The 19,772-nt window shown below is 38.2% G+C and overlaps 2 protein-coding genes across 5 annotated transcripts; one reads left to right on the forward strand and one right to left on the reverse strand.

The window, feature by feature from the left end:
- Positions 1–477: 477 nt before the first annotated feature.
- On the reverse strand, positions 478–16,700 carry CPSF2 (cleavage and polyadenylation specific factor 2). The gene is made up of 15 exons (XM_032112064.1): positions 16,598–16,700; positions 15,824–16,009; positions 14,213–14,372; positions 14,024–14,129; positions 12,384–12,513; positions 11,940–12,055; positions 11,199–11,386; positions 10,496–10,786; positions 9,298–9,398; positions 8,773–8,973; positions 8,024–8,176; positions 7,244–7,469; positions 5,386–5,685; positions 4,282–4,416; positions 478–4,142 (listed from the first exon to the last, which is right to left on the reverse strand). The coding sequence occupies exons 2-15, from the start codon at positions 15,970–15,972 to the stop codon at positions 4,050–4,052; spliced, it is 2,349 nt and encodes a 782-aa protein (XP_031967955.1). The 5' UTR covers positions 15,973–16,009; positions 16,598–16,700; the 3' UTR covers positions 478–4,049.
- NDUFB1 (NADH:ubiquinone oxidoreductase subunit B1) lies at positions 16,683–19,653 on the forward strand. 4 transcript variants are annotated; one of them, XM_032112065.1, is made up of 4 exons: positions 16,795–16,821; positions 17,865–17,922; positions 18,080–18,224; positions 19,337–19,653. In XM_032112065.1, the coding sequence occupies exons 3-4, from the start codon at positions 18,085–18,087 to the stop codon at positions 19,371–19,373; spliced, it is 177 nt and encodes a 58-aa protein (XP_031967956.1). In that variant the 5' UTR covers positions 16,795–16,821; positions 17,865–17,922; positions 18,080–18,084; the 3' UTR covers positions 19,374–19,653. The 4 variants fall into 4 exon arrangements, with proteins under 4 accessions (XP_031967959.1, XP_031967957.1, XP_031967956.1 ...); XM_032112068.1 differs by lacking the exon at positions 17,865–17,922 and having other exon boundaries at positions 16,683–16,821; XM_032112066.1 differs by lacking the exon at positions 17,865–17,922 and having other exon boundaries at positions 16,745–16,821; positions 18,083–18,224.
- The last annotated feature ends 119 nt before the right edge of the window (positions 19,654–19,772 follow it).

Consider the following 19,772-nt stretch of genomic DNA (forward strand, 5'->3'; position numbering starts at 1 on the left):
GAGTCTTAAGAGAAGGTAACACTTAATACTGTTTAAAATATTTTTAAAAATGAATGTCAACAGGCAATTTTATAGATTCTTTTGATCTAGTTTCATTATCCCAGTTTGAACTACCATTGGTTTCTTACAGAGTTTTCAGACCAAGTGCTAAAATTCTGTTTACTAGATACATTTCTTTATCAGATTTGACTATGAGATCATCTTCCCCAGCACTTCCTTTTCAAAACTATGAAAACAGCTCTAAAAACCATGAAACAGAATATCATGCAACATTCAGACCCTTACAGTAAGATTATTTTTGACAAAGACTCAAAAAATGTTAGTAGTTTTCGTGGTTTAGGAATGGTATTCTCCCATTTAGCGTTCCCACCAAAACGCTCCAAACCATGTGCCACTTGTTTGCTCCTCTTTTCCCCTCTCCCTCCCCTGTTGGAGTTGAAGAAAAGAACTGGAGTCACAAAATGTGAAGATCATGGGTTAAGATAAGAACAATTTACCAGAAACAGCAATGAAATAAGAAAATGAACAGTAATAGCAACGACACCAGTAACAAAAGTGTATGAGGGAAGCGAACGATTCCCATGCAAATGCTCACCCCTACACCAAAGGGAGCCCAACAATACCCGAGCAGGAAGCGACCCCTTCCCCATTCTTGGAAAATGACCTGAGGTGGCACAGAATAACCTCTGGGTCCTGGCCACGCCCCTCCTGGCTGCTGCAAAAAATTAACCCTGTCCTGCCCAGAACCATGTTTAAGTGTTTACCCCAGGCAAAACACTCCCCCTTCCTACCTGTAGTATTAATACATGTCATGCCTTATCAAAGAAATCTTGATTCTGTACAAAACAAGTGGTTTAGGGTATGACCATCTATAATAATTATTTAGATTGGAGGGTGGGGAGGAAGGCTGTCTCTGCTTGTTAATTCCTAATGAATAGCATTTGACCCCAGTTAAAAGCAAGCAGAGATATGGGAAAATCCCTACATTTCCAAGCAAGTTGTAGCAGCAAGCAGATCTCAAATGCTGTCACAAGACTGTTAACTCTGACAGAATGCTGGGCATCCTACCTTTCCATTTAGAGCATATTTTAAGAAGTGGATCTGGTTAAGTCTAAATATTGTTGAAGGATGGAGAAGATTTTCAGCTTCACTTCACCTTCACTTCATATTGTCGAAGTAAAATGATTAAAAATTAAACTGTCACAAACAATGTTATTTAACTCAGGGTTATAAATTAAGCTATGTTTTGATAATAGGAACAGCATAATAATTAATGCTAGAATTATTTTTTTATCATTAGAATTCTGCTTCTGCATTCCCTTAATCTTTTAAAACATGTCTTCACATTCTACTACAGAGGTACAGGAAGAAGAGACTACAAGAGCTAGGATTTACCCACAAGTACTACAGACTTTGGGGATGGAAGGCGGCAAGTTTCCACCTTTCCTGTGTCTCCATATACCCTTGGCTCTTCTTATCTGAGGAATTTGAACTATCCAGGAGCCTTGGAAGGAAATATTTTTAACTGGTGAACACCAAAACTAGGTTTGACGGTAATGTTCTTACCCTCAAGGGCAACAGATTAGCGAATAAGAAATGGTACTCCTTGTCACATTTTTACTGTTAATGAAGAAAACACAGAAGTCAGAAAATACAACTTACAGATCGTGGCAGCACTGACATTTTGTGAAGGTAAGCAGAAATTAATCTTTTAGTTCAAATACAAACAAGAACCTGACTAGTAACTCTGAAAATTATACAGAGAAGTTCAATTACTGTCTAAAGCAAATCATAGTTAAGAACGTATCAGGGAACTGACAGCAGAATAGGCAAAATTAATGGGCATTGGCTTCAGCTGCACACTGCTTACAAGCACTGCATGCACAGCTGAGGAGCACACCTGCCCCACAGCACCAGTACAGCCTGTGATACATTTTCTACAGATGTCCAGAACTCCAGTCCCAGCACTCAGCTGACTACTGTCACCTTGCATGCCAGCTTCCTAGGTGTGATTTCACACTTCAGCCACCCTTATGCTGAATAGACTAAAATAAGCAGTTAGCTGTTTTGCTTATACTTGAGACTTTTCCTCAGTGATAGCACTAATTTGGGGGTCTCTGTCAGCACACACTAGAATTTAGTGGCTGATAACACTAAAATTTTGTTGACCTTAGCTGGATTTGTATCAGTAGGTTAAAAAAACAAACAAAACTGATAGAAAGGTTTATGATCACACTGTGTTGTCTTTATCTTTTTCTTAAAAACAGCACTATTTTTTACTTCCTAAGGGGTTTTTTCTTTATTAGTATATTCCATGCAGGTGTATGTAATCCCATCCTAAGCCCTCAAGGTAAAAGTCCTAGGCCAATATGATTATGTACAAAGTAACTCACTTTATAAAAGTTCACTAGTATCAGCAACAATAGTAATACAATAGTATTCAGCAACAAGTGTTCAGCATCATATAGATTTACATAGCATTGCTACAAAACGAGAGCATTTCTAAGAGGTTCTGGTTGCCAATATAAGGGAAATACACATTTTTCTAGACTGTTAAGAAAAAAACCCAGAAAACTGAGCCATCTAGTAATCCTTAGCTTTTCTTTGTGTAAGAAAATACATTCTCACTCCACATTACATTTTCAAGTTTTTTACATTTCTAGTATATAGTTCTACCAGATGTTTAACACAGTCTTCACTTTTAAGTTACTATTTTAAACAGAATAGTCTGTAGATCAGATAGAAAATTTTTGTTGAGAATGAATGACAAAGTAAATTAGCTTTCCATTGATAGCCCACAGGGCTATTTTTTGCCACTTTTTCAAAAGGTTTTATTTAAGCATACACACAAAGAGCATATATTACATTGCTGTTTGATATAAAAAAGCAAACAACCCTCCACTGCCAAAGCTGGTGTTTCACACATGGACAGGGAAGAAAAGGATTAAACAAACTCAAGAGGCCATTTGTTTTCATAAGTTAATTTCTGAGAAATTAATGAACTCAAAACTGTGCTTATCCTCACCTAAAAAGGAAGGTCAATTCCTAGCATCAGCAGCTACAATAAGTCTCACTGTCAACTAGAACAGAACATGGCACAAAATTATTAAATACATCACATGAATGCAGATTTCAAGAGAAAAGATCTTCTTGAACTTGGGTCATGGGACTCTGAACAAACAGCAGTGCATGGATAAAGGCTTTAGACTTTGAAAAGTATTAAAATCAGAACTTGGAAAATGTTTTACAATTGGCATAATTTTGCAAGAGCTAGGAGTTACAAATTCTGTAAGTTTGTGCAGAAGTTACTTTGAAGCACAATTACTGCATTTTAAACTGCCTGAAAATATCATCCAATCTTCCTAGAGTAATTGCCCAAGTAATTTTTTTATCTTGCAGATTAATACTTTCATATAGAATATGAAATGCTGTTTCAGAACAAATCAGTAAGATGGAACAGATACAGCATTAAGATGCAGCCAGATTAACACTGGGGAAACTTTAGGTAGTCTAGCTTTAAGTCTGCTGTTAATAATGTACTTTAACTAACCTCAAATTAAAAACAGAAGATGAAAATATTTGAGACTGTTTCCCAAATCAAACTTACTAAAAAAAACCCCAAACAACCGAAACCAAAAACAACCACACAGAAACCAAAATGAAGAAAACCAAAGAAACCAAAGTTCTTTATCCCATCTTATTTTAGAACAGAAAAAATGACTTTTACATATTTTGTACTCTTTGGCAGGAAATCTGTGAAACCAAAACATGCCCTCACAAATTGAACCTTTCCTGAGAAGTGTTCATAGATTCATTTAAAATGTGTTATGTGGGAGATGCCAAGTTGTAACAGTTTAAGAGTCAACTACATGGAATGTACCAATAGATTTATGAACAACAATAGCAGTTACTTACATATTCATGGCAGCTAATTTTTCTTTATGAATTAGATTTCCCTGTATAAATTAGAAAACTACAAAAAGTCAGAACTGGGAGAAACCTCTATTGTCTGTAAAAGTTCAAGTGAAAACACCTTTGCAGCACTTTCCTTAGACAATAGCGTATTGTTCATATAAAAGGTCTCTTATCCTATAGAAGTCCTGGCAGAGGCAGCCTTCCAATCCAATGCGCCCTGTTTCAGTCTGAAACAAAAGACATGTTTCAATTTATTATCTTTACACTAATGAGGAACTTATTATTAAAATAATATTTTAATTTATTACTAAAATAATACATATTATAATATTATTTGCCGAAGAGATTAAGATACAGAAGACCTACCCTGCGGACAGCCACCAGGTTGTTGCACACAAGCACTCCTCCTACAAATTCAGCTTGTATACCTTCTCGCAAGAGAACCTGCTTGAAGTCAGACAGTCTTGGCTCATTCATAAACACAGACTGATGTCCAAGAACCTTCAAAACAACACACACAATTTTACTACTTCTATTTAACACCTTACATTTTGCCAAAGATCTCATTATTGCATAGGCAGCAGTGCGGCCTCAACTAAAGGACTCTAAATTAGAAGATTGGCTCTATTTCTGTTCACCTGCAGCAATACATCTTCAGGATTGAAAGGCCTTAGAAGTTACCCATCAGGCAAAGCAAAAGTTTTTTCTTTGCGCACATATTGAAGACAAATGGAAAGCTGACAATGAAGATCCCTCTTCCAAGCCATGCTATGTCAGAGACTGAGCTGCAGTGAGCTGTACTGCTGATCAGTACAGGGTGCTATGATGGTTGTCATTAATCTGAACAGGCTTTAGAGTTGTCTCCATAGTTGTCCAGCTCCCAGAACAGACTACATTTAGGACTGTGAAACAGAGAATCTTAAAAAGCAACTCTAGGATTAAAAAGTACTGGAATCATGCAAGAGAAAGATAAAACAATATTTCCTAAAATGCAAAATATTTTAAGAGTAAGGGTAAATTTGTAGAAAAGATAAATGTAATGAACTCTCAAATCACTACTATAGAAGCAGACATATGAATGTCAAAGATCTGTATCTCAAGTATATGAAATATTTTCCATAGCATTAACAAAACATTATAAAATCCAAAAGCGATTAACACCAACTAATTTCTCTGTCTGCAAGTACTAATTACAGATATGACACGCTAATTAAAATCTTATCTTCATAAATATATGATACTGTATGCTAGGCACTGTTAATGCATGCAAAAGATCATCCTCACTGAAAAGCATAAAAGCTGAACAAAGAACAGCACTGGGTTAACAAAGAGAAACCCAAACATGAAAACCCAGTTTCAGTTAGGCTTTCATTTGAGTAAGATCACAGTATCAACCTCTAAGCACTAGCAAAAGACAAATGAATACAGAGGTCTTTGTAAAAGAAATCCAGACCAGTATCATTTCTGTACCTCATGAGGTGGCAGAGGTTCCAAAGTAGGAATGATCTCACTCTCCTCACACATCTCCTTGTCATCATCACCAAAGAGGCTTTTCATGGCCTTCTGTTGTGCAATCACACTCGAGTCTGAAGAAGGCACGTCCACTTGCATCTCTAAGTCTTCGTCTTCCCTCAACTCTCCCTCTTCCAGAATAACTCCAGTATCCACTTTTGAAACCCTCATGTCCAGAACACCATCTATCCAAGCCAACTCGGCATCCTTGGCTTTACAGAACTGAAGAGAGCTGACAAGAGAATCTTTCAACCTGACCTGGGTTGCACAAAAATAAAAGTACTATTAGTTTCATGAAAAATACAGAGTTCTTACTTCAAGCATTAAAGATTAGCAAGTTTCTCTTCACTGTCTCTCCAATGGGTTTGGTTCATGCACTCTTGCGGAGAGAAAGGAAGGAACTGGTATCACCGAGGCAAGATACTTTAAAATTTAATATGTGTAACACTCATATCACAACTTAAAAAGCAGCAGAGATCAACACCTCTCTCATCTTGGCTAAAATAACAAAAGAACCTACAGAACTGCAAACCCGAGTCAAATTTACAGCAAGAGCAATCATTTCCTTTTAAAAACCAGGAACCTTTTTTCCAGCCAAGCTGTCCCTCGGTTGGCCTTAGCAAATTCAGAGAAAGTTTCTATAGCTACAATTAGGTTATTGATGAATAGTTCCAAATTTCAACTCTCCAAAAAAATTATCATTCATATTTTATTGTAAGAAAAGATGTTGTAAATATGAGACTTTTAAGTGTCCGTACCCTGATTCCTCTGGGGGACTCTAGGACTTTAATCCTTTAAATAAAGCTCTACTCTTAGAGATTGTTATGCACATTAGAAGGTCCATGATTCCCACAGTGCAATCAAGGCTGCAACTGTGTGAAAGGCACAACTACCAACGACCCACCCATCTACAGCACAGCCCACTCTCTTACCGTTTTAAAAAGCAAAAAAACCCCAACAACCAACAAACCAAACGCAGAAAACATGCTGTTTTAAGGCTCTCATAACTAGATGATTTTTAATAATGATTTTTTTTACTTCCTAGAGAGTAACACTTTTCTCTGGAAAGAAACAGAAGTACCTCTTTCAACAATTCTACCAATGTTCTTCTACTAACTTTAAAAGAACAAAGGAATAAATGACTACTGCAAAAGTGCTTGTGAAAGACTTCCCTCTAAACAACTTCAAAAATTTAATTGGGACCATACACAATTTTTACACAATTCACACAAGTTATTTCTTATTTATAACTTAATATATTGCATTTAATTTTCATGGCAAATACAGAGCAATACATCATCATAACCTCACTTTCCAAGAATCATCATATTAAGTTTTTGGTGGGTATGCGTGTCTTGTTTTTATCATTAACTTGCTCCTAACTTTACATGTTCAATCTTAGGTACTATTTAAGTATCAAGAATTTTTATTTTCTAGCTCTTTAAGGCTCCATTTCAGATTCCAAAGAGAATCCTGAATTGCAGCTAGTATACAATGGTATTCTAAATTTAGGTATTATAAATTTATAAATCCTTCAACAAAGCAAACTGATGTCCCTGTGGACATGAACATTGCCTTCTGCACTACACACTGATCTCACATTCAAGCTTTCAAATGAATAAGCATCAGGAGAATGCTTGTCTAGAAGACAGAAAAACACTACCAATGCCTTGATCACACAAAACTAACTGTACGCACAGGTAGTACAGCTAGTACCACCTCTCCCCTCCCAAAGAGCAGAGGGCAAATTACATTCTGCCCATACAGCTCTACTACAGTCCACAGTAGTTACACAACTAAAATTCCAGCACCTTACCTGGTAAATATGAGTTTCACTTGTAGCATCTACAGTTTCATGAAGTTTGGGCATGTAAACTTTAATATCTTTTCCACCAAAAGCTCTGCAACATTCTGCAAGGTCCTGACTGGCCTCAGGCGGTCCATGGACAATGACCAGTTGTCTTGGTTTCATTTGGTTAATAATTTTTTTAATTGAGTCCCCATCTGAACGTCCTTCATAGTCAATGTATGTAACTCTGGCTCTAGTTTGAATTGAGAAATCCAAGAATAATATGTTTTAGTTTAGAAGATTAAACATCTTAGTGCTCCAAAATACTTCATTAAGACATTTTTTAATTATTCTACATCAACAAAAGCTGTCAGTACAAGGTATATTACGGATCTGTAAAATACAGCTGTCAAATATTAGTGTGCGTGTATTTAACACTATACATTCACAAAATTCACTGACACAGTTTTCAAAAAAATAAGTTATCCATGAAAGAAGCATATTTGAATATGTTATCCTTTTAACAAAACATATGTATCTACGCTAACACACTATTGTTATTATTTCTTCTACTTCTTCCAGTTGTCTCCACAAGACAGGGAACAAACCACATTTCTTAAGAGTGGGGAACCGTAAGACTGTTGTGTGCTCCCAGAAAGACTAGTAAAATTCAGCTTAGCTTGGGGAAAAAAATAAACAAAAATCAAGACCTTTCCCACTTTCTTAAATCCAAGCTAGCCTTTTACCCAATTTGCACTGTAACCATGACACCATTCTAGGAGAACTGACGAGAACAAAGTCACTCACTTAATTTCCATAGATTCTGTTGCAGAAATACATTTGGTAGGAACGTCTGATAAATCCTGGTCCATAGGCTCCTCTCCATTTGTCAAACCAGACTCTAATTTGCTTTTTTCTTCTTCTGTTGCTTGAAGTTCTGGAACTAGAAAATCCTCAGGTCTAAAGAATGAAAGGCATTTTGCTTTTTAGAGTAAAACCGAAGCACTACCTAATATAAAAACAAACAGTGCTGACTATTACTACTAAGATCCTTTTGTAACAACAACATTACTACATCTGCCTTCAGTATTTCCATACTTGAACAGAGCTGATTTGGAAAATATGACTTTCCTATCTTAAAAAAAAACTTGAATAACTTATGAAATACTAGCAAATCAAGCATTTCTAGCAAGTATTCCTTATGCAAAGGAATATCACTAGATTTTGCTAGGATGAACAGTGTTTTTTCACCTCACAAATTTAACATTAAGTGTAATTTAAAGCACAAAAAAGTCAGGTTAAAAGAATTTTAAATCTTCTATCTCATACGATTTAAAAAAAAAAAAGCCTGGAGTAAAAATGCATCCTAAGAGGTGTGAACACAACAGTGGGGATCAGCACTCTGCAGCTTCAATTCTATCATAAGCTTCCTGTAAGACTTAGCAGTTTGAAGAGCATATAACAATGCTGCAAAAGAGACAAAATGTTGATTTTAATTCCTTCTAGTTTTTGGTTATTTCAGAGATACTACATTAGTATACATTACCACCACATACTTGATAATTTCACCATATTCATCCCATTTAATTCTTTCTTCAGGAGCTGGAAACATTGGGTAAGATTTTTTTGCCTGTTTGAAGAAACTTCCTTTCCGGCTACCTTCACCTTTCATCATCAAATCATGTTTGGTCTTATGTAAAGTTGGCTGATCAATATCCTCTTCAGCATCACTCTCATCACTGGAATCGATATCTGCCCTGAAATGACATTCCAAAAAAACCTAGCACTTCTTCTTTTTTTTCAAGTTTCATATTGCATAAACACACTGACCTGAAAATAACAGCTGACATAACACTAACCAAGGCCAAGGGCAGTTTATGTGTCTGAAAAAGAGCTCACAGACAAAAGGCAGATGAAACTGGGTCTATCAGAACAACAGATTAAAAACAACCACTCCTGATTCCTTAGTGCCCTCAGAAAAGTCTACTGAAACTATAATTTTCATTTATCCCTGTAAAGAGTTGAAGGAGCAGAATAATCTCAACTCTGATCATAACAGCCGAATGAGCAAACACACTTACTCTTTAGACTGCTCTAACTTCTTAGCTGCTTCTTTCTTTAGTTTCTCCTTTTCTAGGTATTCTTCAAGTTCTTTTCCTTCCAACTTGACACGTTTTCTCAACTGCAGATAGAATTAAAATTAATTTTATTGTGAGTAGCTGACACAACTTTAATACTTCTCTGACATGCTGTTGACAAGAATGTTTGTACTTTGGTATCAAGGGCAAGTATAAATTGTATGTCACATACAAGACAAGACTATGACAAACATGCGGCACCTTGGCATGGCAACATCATGATAGTGTTAATTAGTATAGTCTACTTTAAAAGGAAAGCATTTCTAAAAATACTAAAATCAACTAAACTTCCCAGAAATTTCTGAAAATGTCTTTGGGAAATATCTCTTCAGTAAGTGAAGGCAAATACTCTTAGATGAGCAGTGGTTTTTAGTTTTTCTATCATTAACATCAACCCAAAAGAAGCTGGAAAAGTCATCCTAGCTGGCAAAACAATAGTAGATTTTGTCTCTTGTTTTCTGAGTACAGGTCACTCTGAATAAACTGAATTCTAGTGATAATCTAACACTGTAATTCAATGCTTTCAATCCAATCTAAAACTAAAATAAAGCTGCGTCATCAGTATTGAAATAATCACTGCAATCACAGGGACTTCCATATATTAACAGTGTGTACCAGAAAGAAGTAGATACAGGTGTAGAGATTATTAAAAACAATTTGAAAGCATGAATAGCAATTCATTGTCTCCTAATTTCCAGCATTTACTTATCTTTCTAATCCTGGTGGCATGTACTATACTAACTTGACTTGCTTCTCCCCTGACCCAAACCTGGAGTATTTTCCAGCAAGACTAACCCATCATATGTGGTGATCCGTACATCAACTGCAAGCAGATTTTTTTCTATTATAATAAAAACACAAAGGTAAGGGTTGTCTAAATATTTAAAAGGAACTTCATGCTCAGGTCTATGGAATATTAATTTTGCCACACTATGAAAAAGCATCTTACAGTTCTCACTAAGAGACCTATTTTTATGTAAATTTATCCACAATTTAATAAATATGCCATACACTGATTTCAGGTGTCTCTCCACCACTAGAAGAATTTTCAGAAGATCAAAACGGAAACTATGTTCAGTTTTGCCCATATGACCCCAGATGGCCCACAACAAAAACTTAGAGCTATAGAGACAACTCTTACCTCAATATCTATAACTTTTTCAGAAGGATTATCAATCAGGAATCGTGCTAATGTTCCAGGTGTAGTGCGGTAAGTTAAAATTATAGAGTTTTTGGAATCCTGGCACCATTGAATGAAAAGATCTCTAGAAAACCCACACTCCAAGTCAGGCTGACTGGCAAGAACAACTTTTGGACTAGGCACTCGAGCCAGATCAGACAGACTGTGACATAAGGAGAGATGGCGGAACTGAAAAGGGTTATTTCTTTTGTCTTCAAAGCACCTCATCAACTTGTCACTCATCCATTCAACCTAAAACATGTATTAGAGAAAGTTACCTATATGAATACAAGTTCTTCAACCGTACAAGCCTGATATGAAGTACAAGATGCAATATGCCCATGATTACTTCAGTATTTCTCAGCAGGTGTAGAAATAACATTGAGCATAACCAACACCAAAACAAGTACTTTAAGTTCTCATTTTTAACAACTAAAAACTATGCTAACAAGTCTTATCATAAAACCAGAAATCAGTGTCAAGAAACATGCCCACTATCAGAACTGGACTCTGTGTTACTTGATCAAAAGAGCTGAGACACAAACATGCACTACAGAATAAGGACACTCCCCCAGCACTTTGCCATTTTTTACCATTAAAACGAAATGCTTTTGCATAAATGTTTCATTACACTTCATAATTGGATTTTAAAATCAAAACAAACCTGAGATTTAGAGAACTCCACTACATTGTAGCTGACGTTATTCAAAAGAGCAAGAGAGTAGACTCCTAATCCTGCATCTTTTGTTCTCCAGATCTGATCAAGAAGCTGAGCAAGCTCCAGAACTCTGCCCGCTGTATCCACTGCTATTAATACATTTCCATCACCTCGTAATGTCTCCAAAACATTAGCTAAGAAGAATTAAGAACAAAACAAAAACCTACTTATACTTTGAACCAAAGTTAGGTTTGTGGTGTGGCTTGGGGCTTTTGTTTGTTATATGACACTAGCAATCATATTCAAAAGCATACTGAATACCGAAACAAATGAAACTTCAAAGGAGATCCAAATCCACACTTCCACCAAAATTAAAGGGAGCTGGAGTTTCCTCAGTAGCTCTGAAGATCTCTCTGCCTTGGTACTTATTTCTTTTGTCTTTTTTTAATTAAAAAAAAAAAGTAAAATGGAGTTTTAAAAAAGAAAGTGCTGCGGAGAGTAATTTAAAAATCCCTGAAGAGATTTACGGATACTGGGTAAAATATCCTGTTTTCAAATACAGTTCACTGTTGTTAGGAAAACATTTAACTCACAGGATCAGGATCATCAGAAAAGAGTAATTCAAAACTTGTTACATTTTAATAAGGGTTCTTAAGTTTAAATGCTGATGAATTTCTCATAGAAAAATCATTTATAGTGGCTAATAAACCACATTACTGATATTTTTGAAGCCCAAACAATACATACTCAGCAGCTGTTCATCCCTTTGCTTCCTCCTGGGTTGTACATAAGTAGCATTAAATGAATCTGTAATAAGCAATGAAGGCCTGCTCAACATTTCCAAGGAACATCCATTCAGATGGCTGTGGAAAAAAGGCAAAATCTCAGTTTTTTGCATTTCTATTTTAAAAGAAAAAATAAGACAGCTAGCTTCCAGATATTTGCATGTACAGAAATCAAATTACTCAGCTACTGAAAGCTTCCTGCTTCAAATTTACAAATAAATAAAAATGAATGGAATAAAGAAACCCAGAGCTAATGCTTGCTTCAAACTGATTAATCTAGATGCACATGAAATTAGTGGTCTTATTAGAACTGGAAATGCACTTCTGCTTCCACACCTCTTTATCACCCACTAAATGATACACACCTAACACAGCTAAGAACTATACATTGCTATGTTGAACTTACATCTCCCTCTTGTGGTTGAAATCAACGGCATAAACAATTTCTTCCTCCCCATCCTTGACAATCTTCCAAATTGTGCCTCCTATCATGTGACCAGCTGGCAATGGTGTGATTGACAAACCATGTCCTTTGCCTACAAAGGTTTTCAGTATTTTAGGTAGATTACACATATTATAATCCATTACTCTGAACAAGAGATAGTAACTTTAAACAACTGAATGCCTAAATTACTGCTGAGAAAAAAAAGTCAAATGAAGTATGAAAAAGCAGTAATATCTGTCCTTCCCATCTAACCAGTAACGTCAAAACAATTTGCAATTCACTTTTATATTTCCTCCAGAATAAAGAAATTAAAGCAAAGATCACTTCTTCCCTCCATCTCACACTGATACTCAGAGGCACTGTAAAGTAACACAACAACACTGTAACGTAAACAATAAATTATATAAAAAACACATCACAAGAAAGTAAGCACGCTGATGAAAGCCAGGACCCTCTCTGGGCCAACTCTAAATGTTTACTGTATCATTCACTTTTGAGGTACTTAGAAAAACTTATATAAATTACACAACCCGGAAGCTTTACTGAATGACAAACACAAGCCAAACCATAGCAGGAAAGGTGTTCATGTGCTGCAGTCAGGGATAACAGAACTTTTCAGCACCTGATGCACTTTTAAAATGCACTGTTGCTCCCTGTCACTGATACCAGCCTGTATCTTTGTCAGATTAAAATGAGACCACCCACGACAATTACTCACTGACTCTGCTGCATGAAGTGCACAGTAATAATTAATAATTCAACATACATTATCTTCTTAAATGCCTCCATCGAGTCTTTTCAAATCACCTCCATTAAATATAAAAGAAGTAGGTTGTTTTAAAAAAGTTGTACACTAAAATGACTCTTTAGATGTAAAAACTGCCAGCACAAACATAGCCTTGCTACAACTATCTTGAAAAGGGGCCTACAGTCTTTCAAGGGTAACATCCTCTTTCTATTTTACAAATAAGAAGGTAAGTATCTTGGCAACACTATTCATGAACCTGTGAAATACTTCAGACAAACTGCTGGTGGTCAGCTTGTATCTGTCTCTGTTCAAGAAGAGAGTTTTTATTTCATTCTGATCTTTACATTCAACACGAGTGGAAAGCTGCTGATTGTCTGGTTGCTACAGGTCCCAGCAATAAGCTATACTGAATATGATCTGAGTCAGTGAAGATCTCCCCATTAAATCCCCATTACATGCTGTAACTTCATCTCTGCAACCTGCTCTAGAAAGTTTTCCCTTGTGTTACTGCTTATGAACAGTTCTGAGGTATCTACCACTAGACATAAGTAAATGCTTTTAACAGACATGAGTAAATTTCAAGAAAAGCTACAAAAACACATAAGAGAAACAAACATCTAAACATTCTTTGGCATTACCTCCTCCGCATTAAGTGAATATTCTATCCATTTCTAGATACAATTGCTGAGGCAAACAATTCAGCTGATACAGGCTGATATGGGCTAATGAATTCAGCACTGCAAAACACACAGTATTTCAGAACACACTCCCTTTAAAAAAGTTACTTTAACTCTTAACTACTCTATTGCCTTTCACTAGAAGTAATTTCTTGAGGCTTTGGTGACAACTTTACCTTTCAAGTTCACAATCTGAGAAAACTTCAGCTGTTGTATCTTATCAAAGGCCGCATCTACATCATCCAATGTAAAGAGTGTAAAATCTTCAGTATTATGACGGGACTAAAACAACAAAGAGGTACAGAGCATTTAAACACTCCACCATAACAAAGACGTTGTGTATGAAAATATCAACTTAAACATACCTGGTAGAGATCATACATAAACATCTGTCCCATTTTATATACAGGAATAGTTGCATAAATGGCACAATTCAATCCCATTTTTCCAACTGCATAAGGAAGTGCACCAAGGTGTAGAGGATCCGGGTGGGAAAGAAGAACAGCATCAACCTGGTGTACATGCCTGTAAAAAGAGGGCAAACAAAAGCCATTGAAAGGAGTTCTGTATGGTTTTGCGTATCTCCTGTTAGGGCTATTTTGAGAATACATACACAGTCTGAATGCCAAACAATGAAACTTCAACCTTTCAAGGTTTGGAACAGTTTTAAAAATCATAATTAAAAGTTACAGGTGTTTCCTAATGTTCAAGTACTTAAAAACACAAGTGATTTCAGAAAGCATAATTTTAAGATCCGGAAGACGTAAGTTTCACATCAAACTCCTAATGAAGAAGATCTTAGCAAGTATGTGGACACCAGAAAGTCACTGAGGGACCAAAAATCCTATCAGCACAGATGTGCTACAAATTGTTTATACAACTGAAAACAGACTACAACTTTTTCTTCTCATGAGAAAGAACCAAGTAACAGGACCAAATACACAATAATCCTCAGACTAATAAACATCAAATCAAAATATATTTCTTTAAACATAGAAAAGATCAAACATATTGTTTAAGAAAAGTAGCATATCCATTTGGGGGATTTTATTACTTTTGAAAACAATTTTTTTTCTTGCAAAGTGTTGCATAAAATTAGAACTCAGACTAAAACCTTTCTATGTATCATAATTGAAAAACTTGAGGGCATAAACCATATGTATTTCACCAATGAAAATACAAGTTGGTCTGACAGCTTTTTGTTCCCTTGCACAGGAAGTGGGGCACACACATTCTTCTCAATGGCTGTTATGAAAAAGGGAATTTTATCTAATTGCTTCTCAGATAAGACACTTGAAAAATTTTATAAATCATCCTTACTACCTAACAATCCTCAGTTAAAAGATTCCAAACACTGCAAGTGTGTCAGTGCTATAAAACTAGTATCAAAAAGCTTAGTTTCTTTCCCAAATTTCTGTGTTTCGGTTCTAACCGAAACACAGCTCCTTGCTGTACACCTGCAGACGTCCAATATAAAAGTCTAGAGAGATTTTGGTTTATAGGGTTTTTTCACTTTGCAGGGCTGGTGAACTGACAGAAGGCATTTTCCTGACAGTTCATTCAACTTGAAACAGGAGGCAAGAGTTGAACCGCTTTGCATTCAGCCTACATACACTAAGGCTTCCTCTCCCATTTTAAACTTAGTTAACTGTTCTAAATTAGTTGAGAGCCAGTCTCCCACAAACTGTGTCACATTTACGACGGTAAAAACCAAACAAACTATCCAAGCCAAAACATGGAACAGTTTGAGAATTACAGTTAAGAGACACAACTCACTGGACCGACAAGAAAAAAACCCCAAGTTTTTGCGGGAAATGTTTCAGCAGTGTGATTCCCTTCAGGTAAAACACACACAAAACAAAGAACAATTCTGGATTTAGCAACACCATACATTATACCACTGCATGGAATTTCTACAACTTTCAAGACAGGCCAAGACCTATTTTAAAAAAAGGTGCACGAACTGAACTACTTACTTCCTCAGAGAATCAATAATATCCATAGAAAAGTTTTCATCCCAGCCACAGTCCAAAAGAAAACGAAACTCATCTACTTGCAACAGATAGCAAAGGGCAGATTCCTCCTGCACCCCCGAGAGCGTAGTCAACTTGATAATCGATGTCATTTTCCTCTCCAAGTGCTTACTCTCCAAAAGAACTAATCTGTATGGGGGACAAAATGTTTCATTGACTAACACAAAGAAAAAGTCCATTTACTTAGATCTAGCTTTACATATTCCTGAAAATACGCAGGCTAACGGTATTAGTACTGCTCAATAGAGCTGCTGGATACCAAGTAAGTCCCAGATGTTAACATTCGACCGTTGCAGGTCTTCTGTTTTAGGAAGTGGTGGGGTTGTTTTTTACAATATACATTAAGAATAATTAAAAAGAGGATCCCTAGGAGCAGCACAGTTAACAGCAGCTTCACAGAGCTGGATGGGGACACCCAGAGATGGCACATCCAGGGCCGCGACTCTCAAACCCAGGGCCTGCCCGACCAGGGGCACAGCGCGGGGCGGGCCGGGGCCTCCGCGCGGGGGCTCCGGGGCTCCGGGGCTCCAGCGTCCCACCGGGCCCCGGCGCCCAGGCCTGGCCTGACGGGGCGAGCCTCGCCGGGCGGGGACAGCGTCACGGGGGGCGAGCCTCGCCGGGCGGGGACAGCGTCACGGGGGGCGAGCCCTGCACCCACTCCAGTCCGAGACGAGGAAAACAACGGGGAAGAGGAGAATGGTGTGAAAGAGCGGATACCTGCTGCCCTCAACCACCCCCAGCCCGTGCCGCGCTCGCCGCCATTTTGCGGGAGGCGGGAAGGAGGGGCAGCAGGCGGAAGGGTAGCGGGAGGCACCACAGCGAGCCCGCCGGGGGGAGGGCCTTCCTCCCCCGCCCTTGTGCAGCCCGTGGTCTCTCCCGGCCCGCCCGTTCTGGTGCCCTTGGCGCGGCCGCTGTGGGTCCCGGCGGCGGCGCGAGCAGCGGTAATGGCGGGGTCGCGCGTGGGGCGGGAGCGGCGCGGAGGGCGGAACTGCTGTCAGACCTCCCTGGGAGCGCCTTGCCCTCTCCCCTACCCCTCCGACCGGGACGCGGCAGCGGGCGGAAGCGGCCCTCAGCCGTGGGGCTTTATGGCGCTATTGCCCCTGGAGGGGCGGTCGGGGTCCTGGGCAGGCCGGAGGCGGCTGAGCCGGGCGGTGGCGGGGCCGTGTCGCCGGTCAGCGCCCGGGCCCGGGCAGCTCCTCCCGCCGCTCCCGCAGGGGGGGCTGTGTGGCCGCCCCACAGCGGCCGCGGCGGCAGCGGCGGCGGTGTCCGCCCTCGGGGCTCCGAGCCCGCGGCAGTGTGTGACAGACGTCTTTGGTGTCGCGTGTAATTCCCTAATCTAGAAGGCTTTGGTTGGGTTGGAAAGGTTTGCTGGGCCTCTTTAGTCTGGAGAGGAGAAGGCTGAGAGGGGATCTCATTAACGCATGTAAATATCTCAAAGGCGGGTGCCAAGAGGATGGTGCCAGAGTCTTTTCAGTGATGCCCAGCGACCGGACAAGGCGCAATGGCCATAAACTAAAACACAAGAAGTTCCGCCTCAAGACGAGGAAGAATTTCTATAAATTAAGGGTGCCTGGGACAGGCTGCCCAGGGAGGTCGTGAAGTCTCCTTCTCTGGAGACATTCAAAAGCCACCTGGACGCATTCCTGTGTCACCTGCTCCGGGTTACCCTGCCTTGGCAGAGAGGTTGGACTGGATGACCTCCAGAAGTCCATTTCAACCCTAAAGATTCTGTCATTCCGTGATTTTAGAAACGTTCTTCCTTATTTTAGAAACGTTCTTCCTTATTTTAGAAACGTCCTTTCTTATCTCTCAGCTTCCCACTAAACATACAACTTGTCTCTGACACTTGAGGCAGGTAATAAACTGTCCATCTACAGGAGTTCAGGTTATAGAAGTGTTTTTAATGTTTTACAGAACAGCAGACTTCTGTAGAGTTGCTTTAATGGGTAAGTTAAAGAGATGTTCTATTTCTCTCCTGTTTTAGGATGAAAGACTTTTTCCCAGGGCCAAGAGCTAGTTAGGATTATTTCTAAGAAACCCAGGTATGGGTTTGAGAACAGTATGTGTCTCCTAGGAAGTGTTAGACAGCCCTCGTGTATTATGTCGTAGAATCCTAGTAAGTGAGAGTAAAGGTGCTAAGCATGCAACAGTTTCCAAGTGCAGATTTATTAGTAACACCTGTTATGCTTTCCTTTCTAGCAGTCATGGTGAATTTCGCCCAAGCTGTGCGTGACCACTGGGTTCACATCCTTGTTCCCTTAGGATTTGTGATTGGATGCTATTTGGACAGATGGAATGATGAAAAATTGTCTGCCTTCAGAAACAAGAGCTTATTATATAAAAGGTCTGCTTTATGATGCCTCTTATATACACGTATAGTTATTTTTCAAAGCGCTTCTTGGTTCTTTTCTACAAAAAAGTTATAAGTATAGCCAAAAAAAGGGAAGAAAGCCCTAAAAATATCAAGCATTCACGAAATGTTTGAGGTCAGTAATAACCTCTGAAAATTGAGTCTTTAGGAGCTATCTTCATGAAGGAAAGGATCATTAGCTGCTGTCAAGTTCTTGGTCATGAAATGTGGAAACCATTATTTTGACTAAAACTTCAGCAGGAAACACCGTGCTTGAGTTTTAATTTTCTCTCTTAAATTTAAAATGATCACAGCACTTTTTAACAAAACCTTTTTTATGAATGTGTGTTAGTTAGAAATAATAACCGAGTTCTTGAAAATTAACATACATACTGGCAGCTCTTCACTGAATTATGTGATTATATGCACTGATCAGTTTGGGTTTTCTGGCTGTGACTTCTCAGGGAGAATTTACATCAGAGGACTTCAGGCATGGACTCATCTGTGTCAGTCCTAATTCTGTATTAGATCATCAGATTAATAAAAGAAGAGGGGGGAAATCGTGTTGCATAGACGGATGATAGGACTGTTACTATCAGTTTGCCGGTGGATTTTTTTTTCCGCTCTAGCCTCATCTAAATAATTTTGAGTAAGAAAGAAAGCTTTTGACATAATCCACCTCACTGGTACATTAGCACTTTTCTTAATACATTTGCTAGTGATGCTGGGCTGCTATGTCAGCATCTTGTAAAAATCCTTTCTGCTTTCACACCTCTCTTTCCACTGAAGTACTGAATTATGTTTAAAAGAACTAGAATTTTTCATTTTGGATCCAATTAAAAGTCTATTAACTCCTTAGAAGTCAGCTGTTCTGTCTTCCATTTAAATGAATGGAAATTAAGAGGACTCAATCCACTGAAGCTTTTGAAAGAAAAGAGCAAAATACTGAAAGATTTTTAAGTGACAGCAATTGCACAGAGAGTTAAATTTTTACATAAATCTCAAAATTAAGGTATTGTTGAATAAATGCATTTATTAGTAGTTATTCTAAAGAGAAAGATACTAATTTTAGTATCTTCTCTCTTGGTTTTTTTTTTTCTACACAGGGAGTTGAAGCCTGGTGAAGAAGTGACGTGGAAATAAAAGCTGATGATGAAATGGAAGACATTTTTGTTTGATTCATCATCTTATCTCACCTATTGAAAGAACAGGAATATGGTTTTTACCCTGAGAGGATATTACAGTAAAGGATATCTGCAATTCATCAGTGCTAGTTTAATTTCCAGTGTTACTTTTTGAAGTTGATTTAATTACATGACTGATATGTGTTCGGGAATTCCATTAGTCCTTAAGTGTTGAGAAGATTTTGTCCCCTACTCTGGAAAGGAGAGGAAGAATTATAGAATAAACTATGCAAAAATCATTTGTGTTGTTATTGATGTGTATGGTGTGGAATCCATGTGTTGATAGCTAATTCATTAACTCGCCTTCAGAGGAATACTTGCATAGACTCAGAATGTGATTGACAGTTGTTTCGGTTTT

Source organism: Corvus moneduloides, chromosome 6 (assembly GCF_009650955.1).
Source record: "Corvus moneduloides isolate bCorMon1 chromosome 6, bCorMon1.pri, whole genome shotgun sequence".
NCBI lineage: Eukaryota > Metazoa > Chordata > Aves > Passeriformes > Corvidae > Corvus > Corvus moneduloides.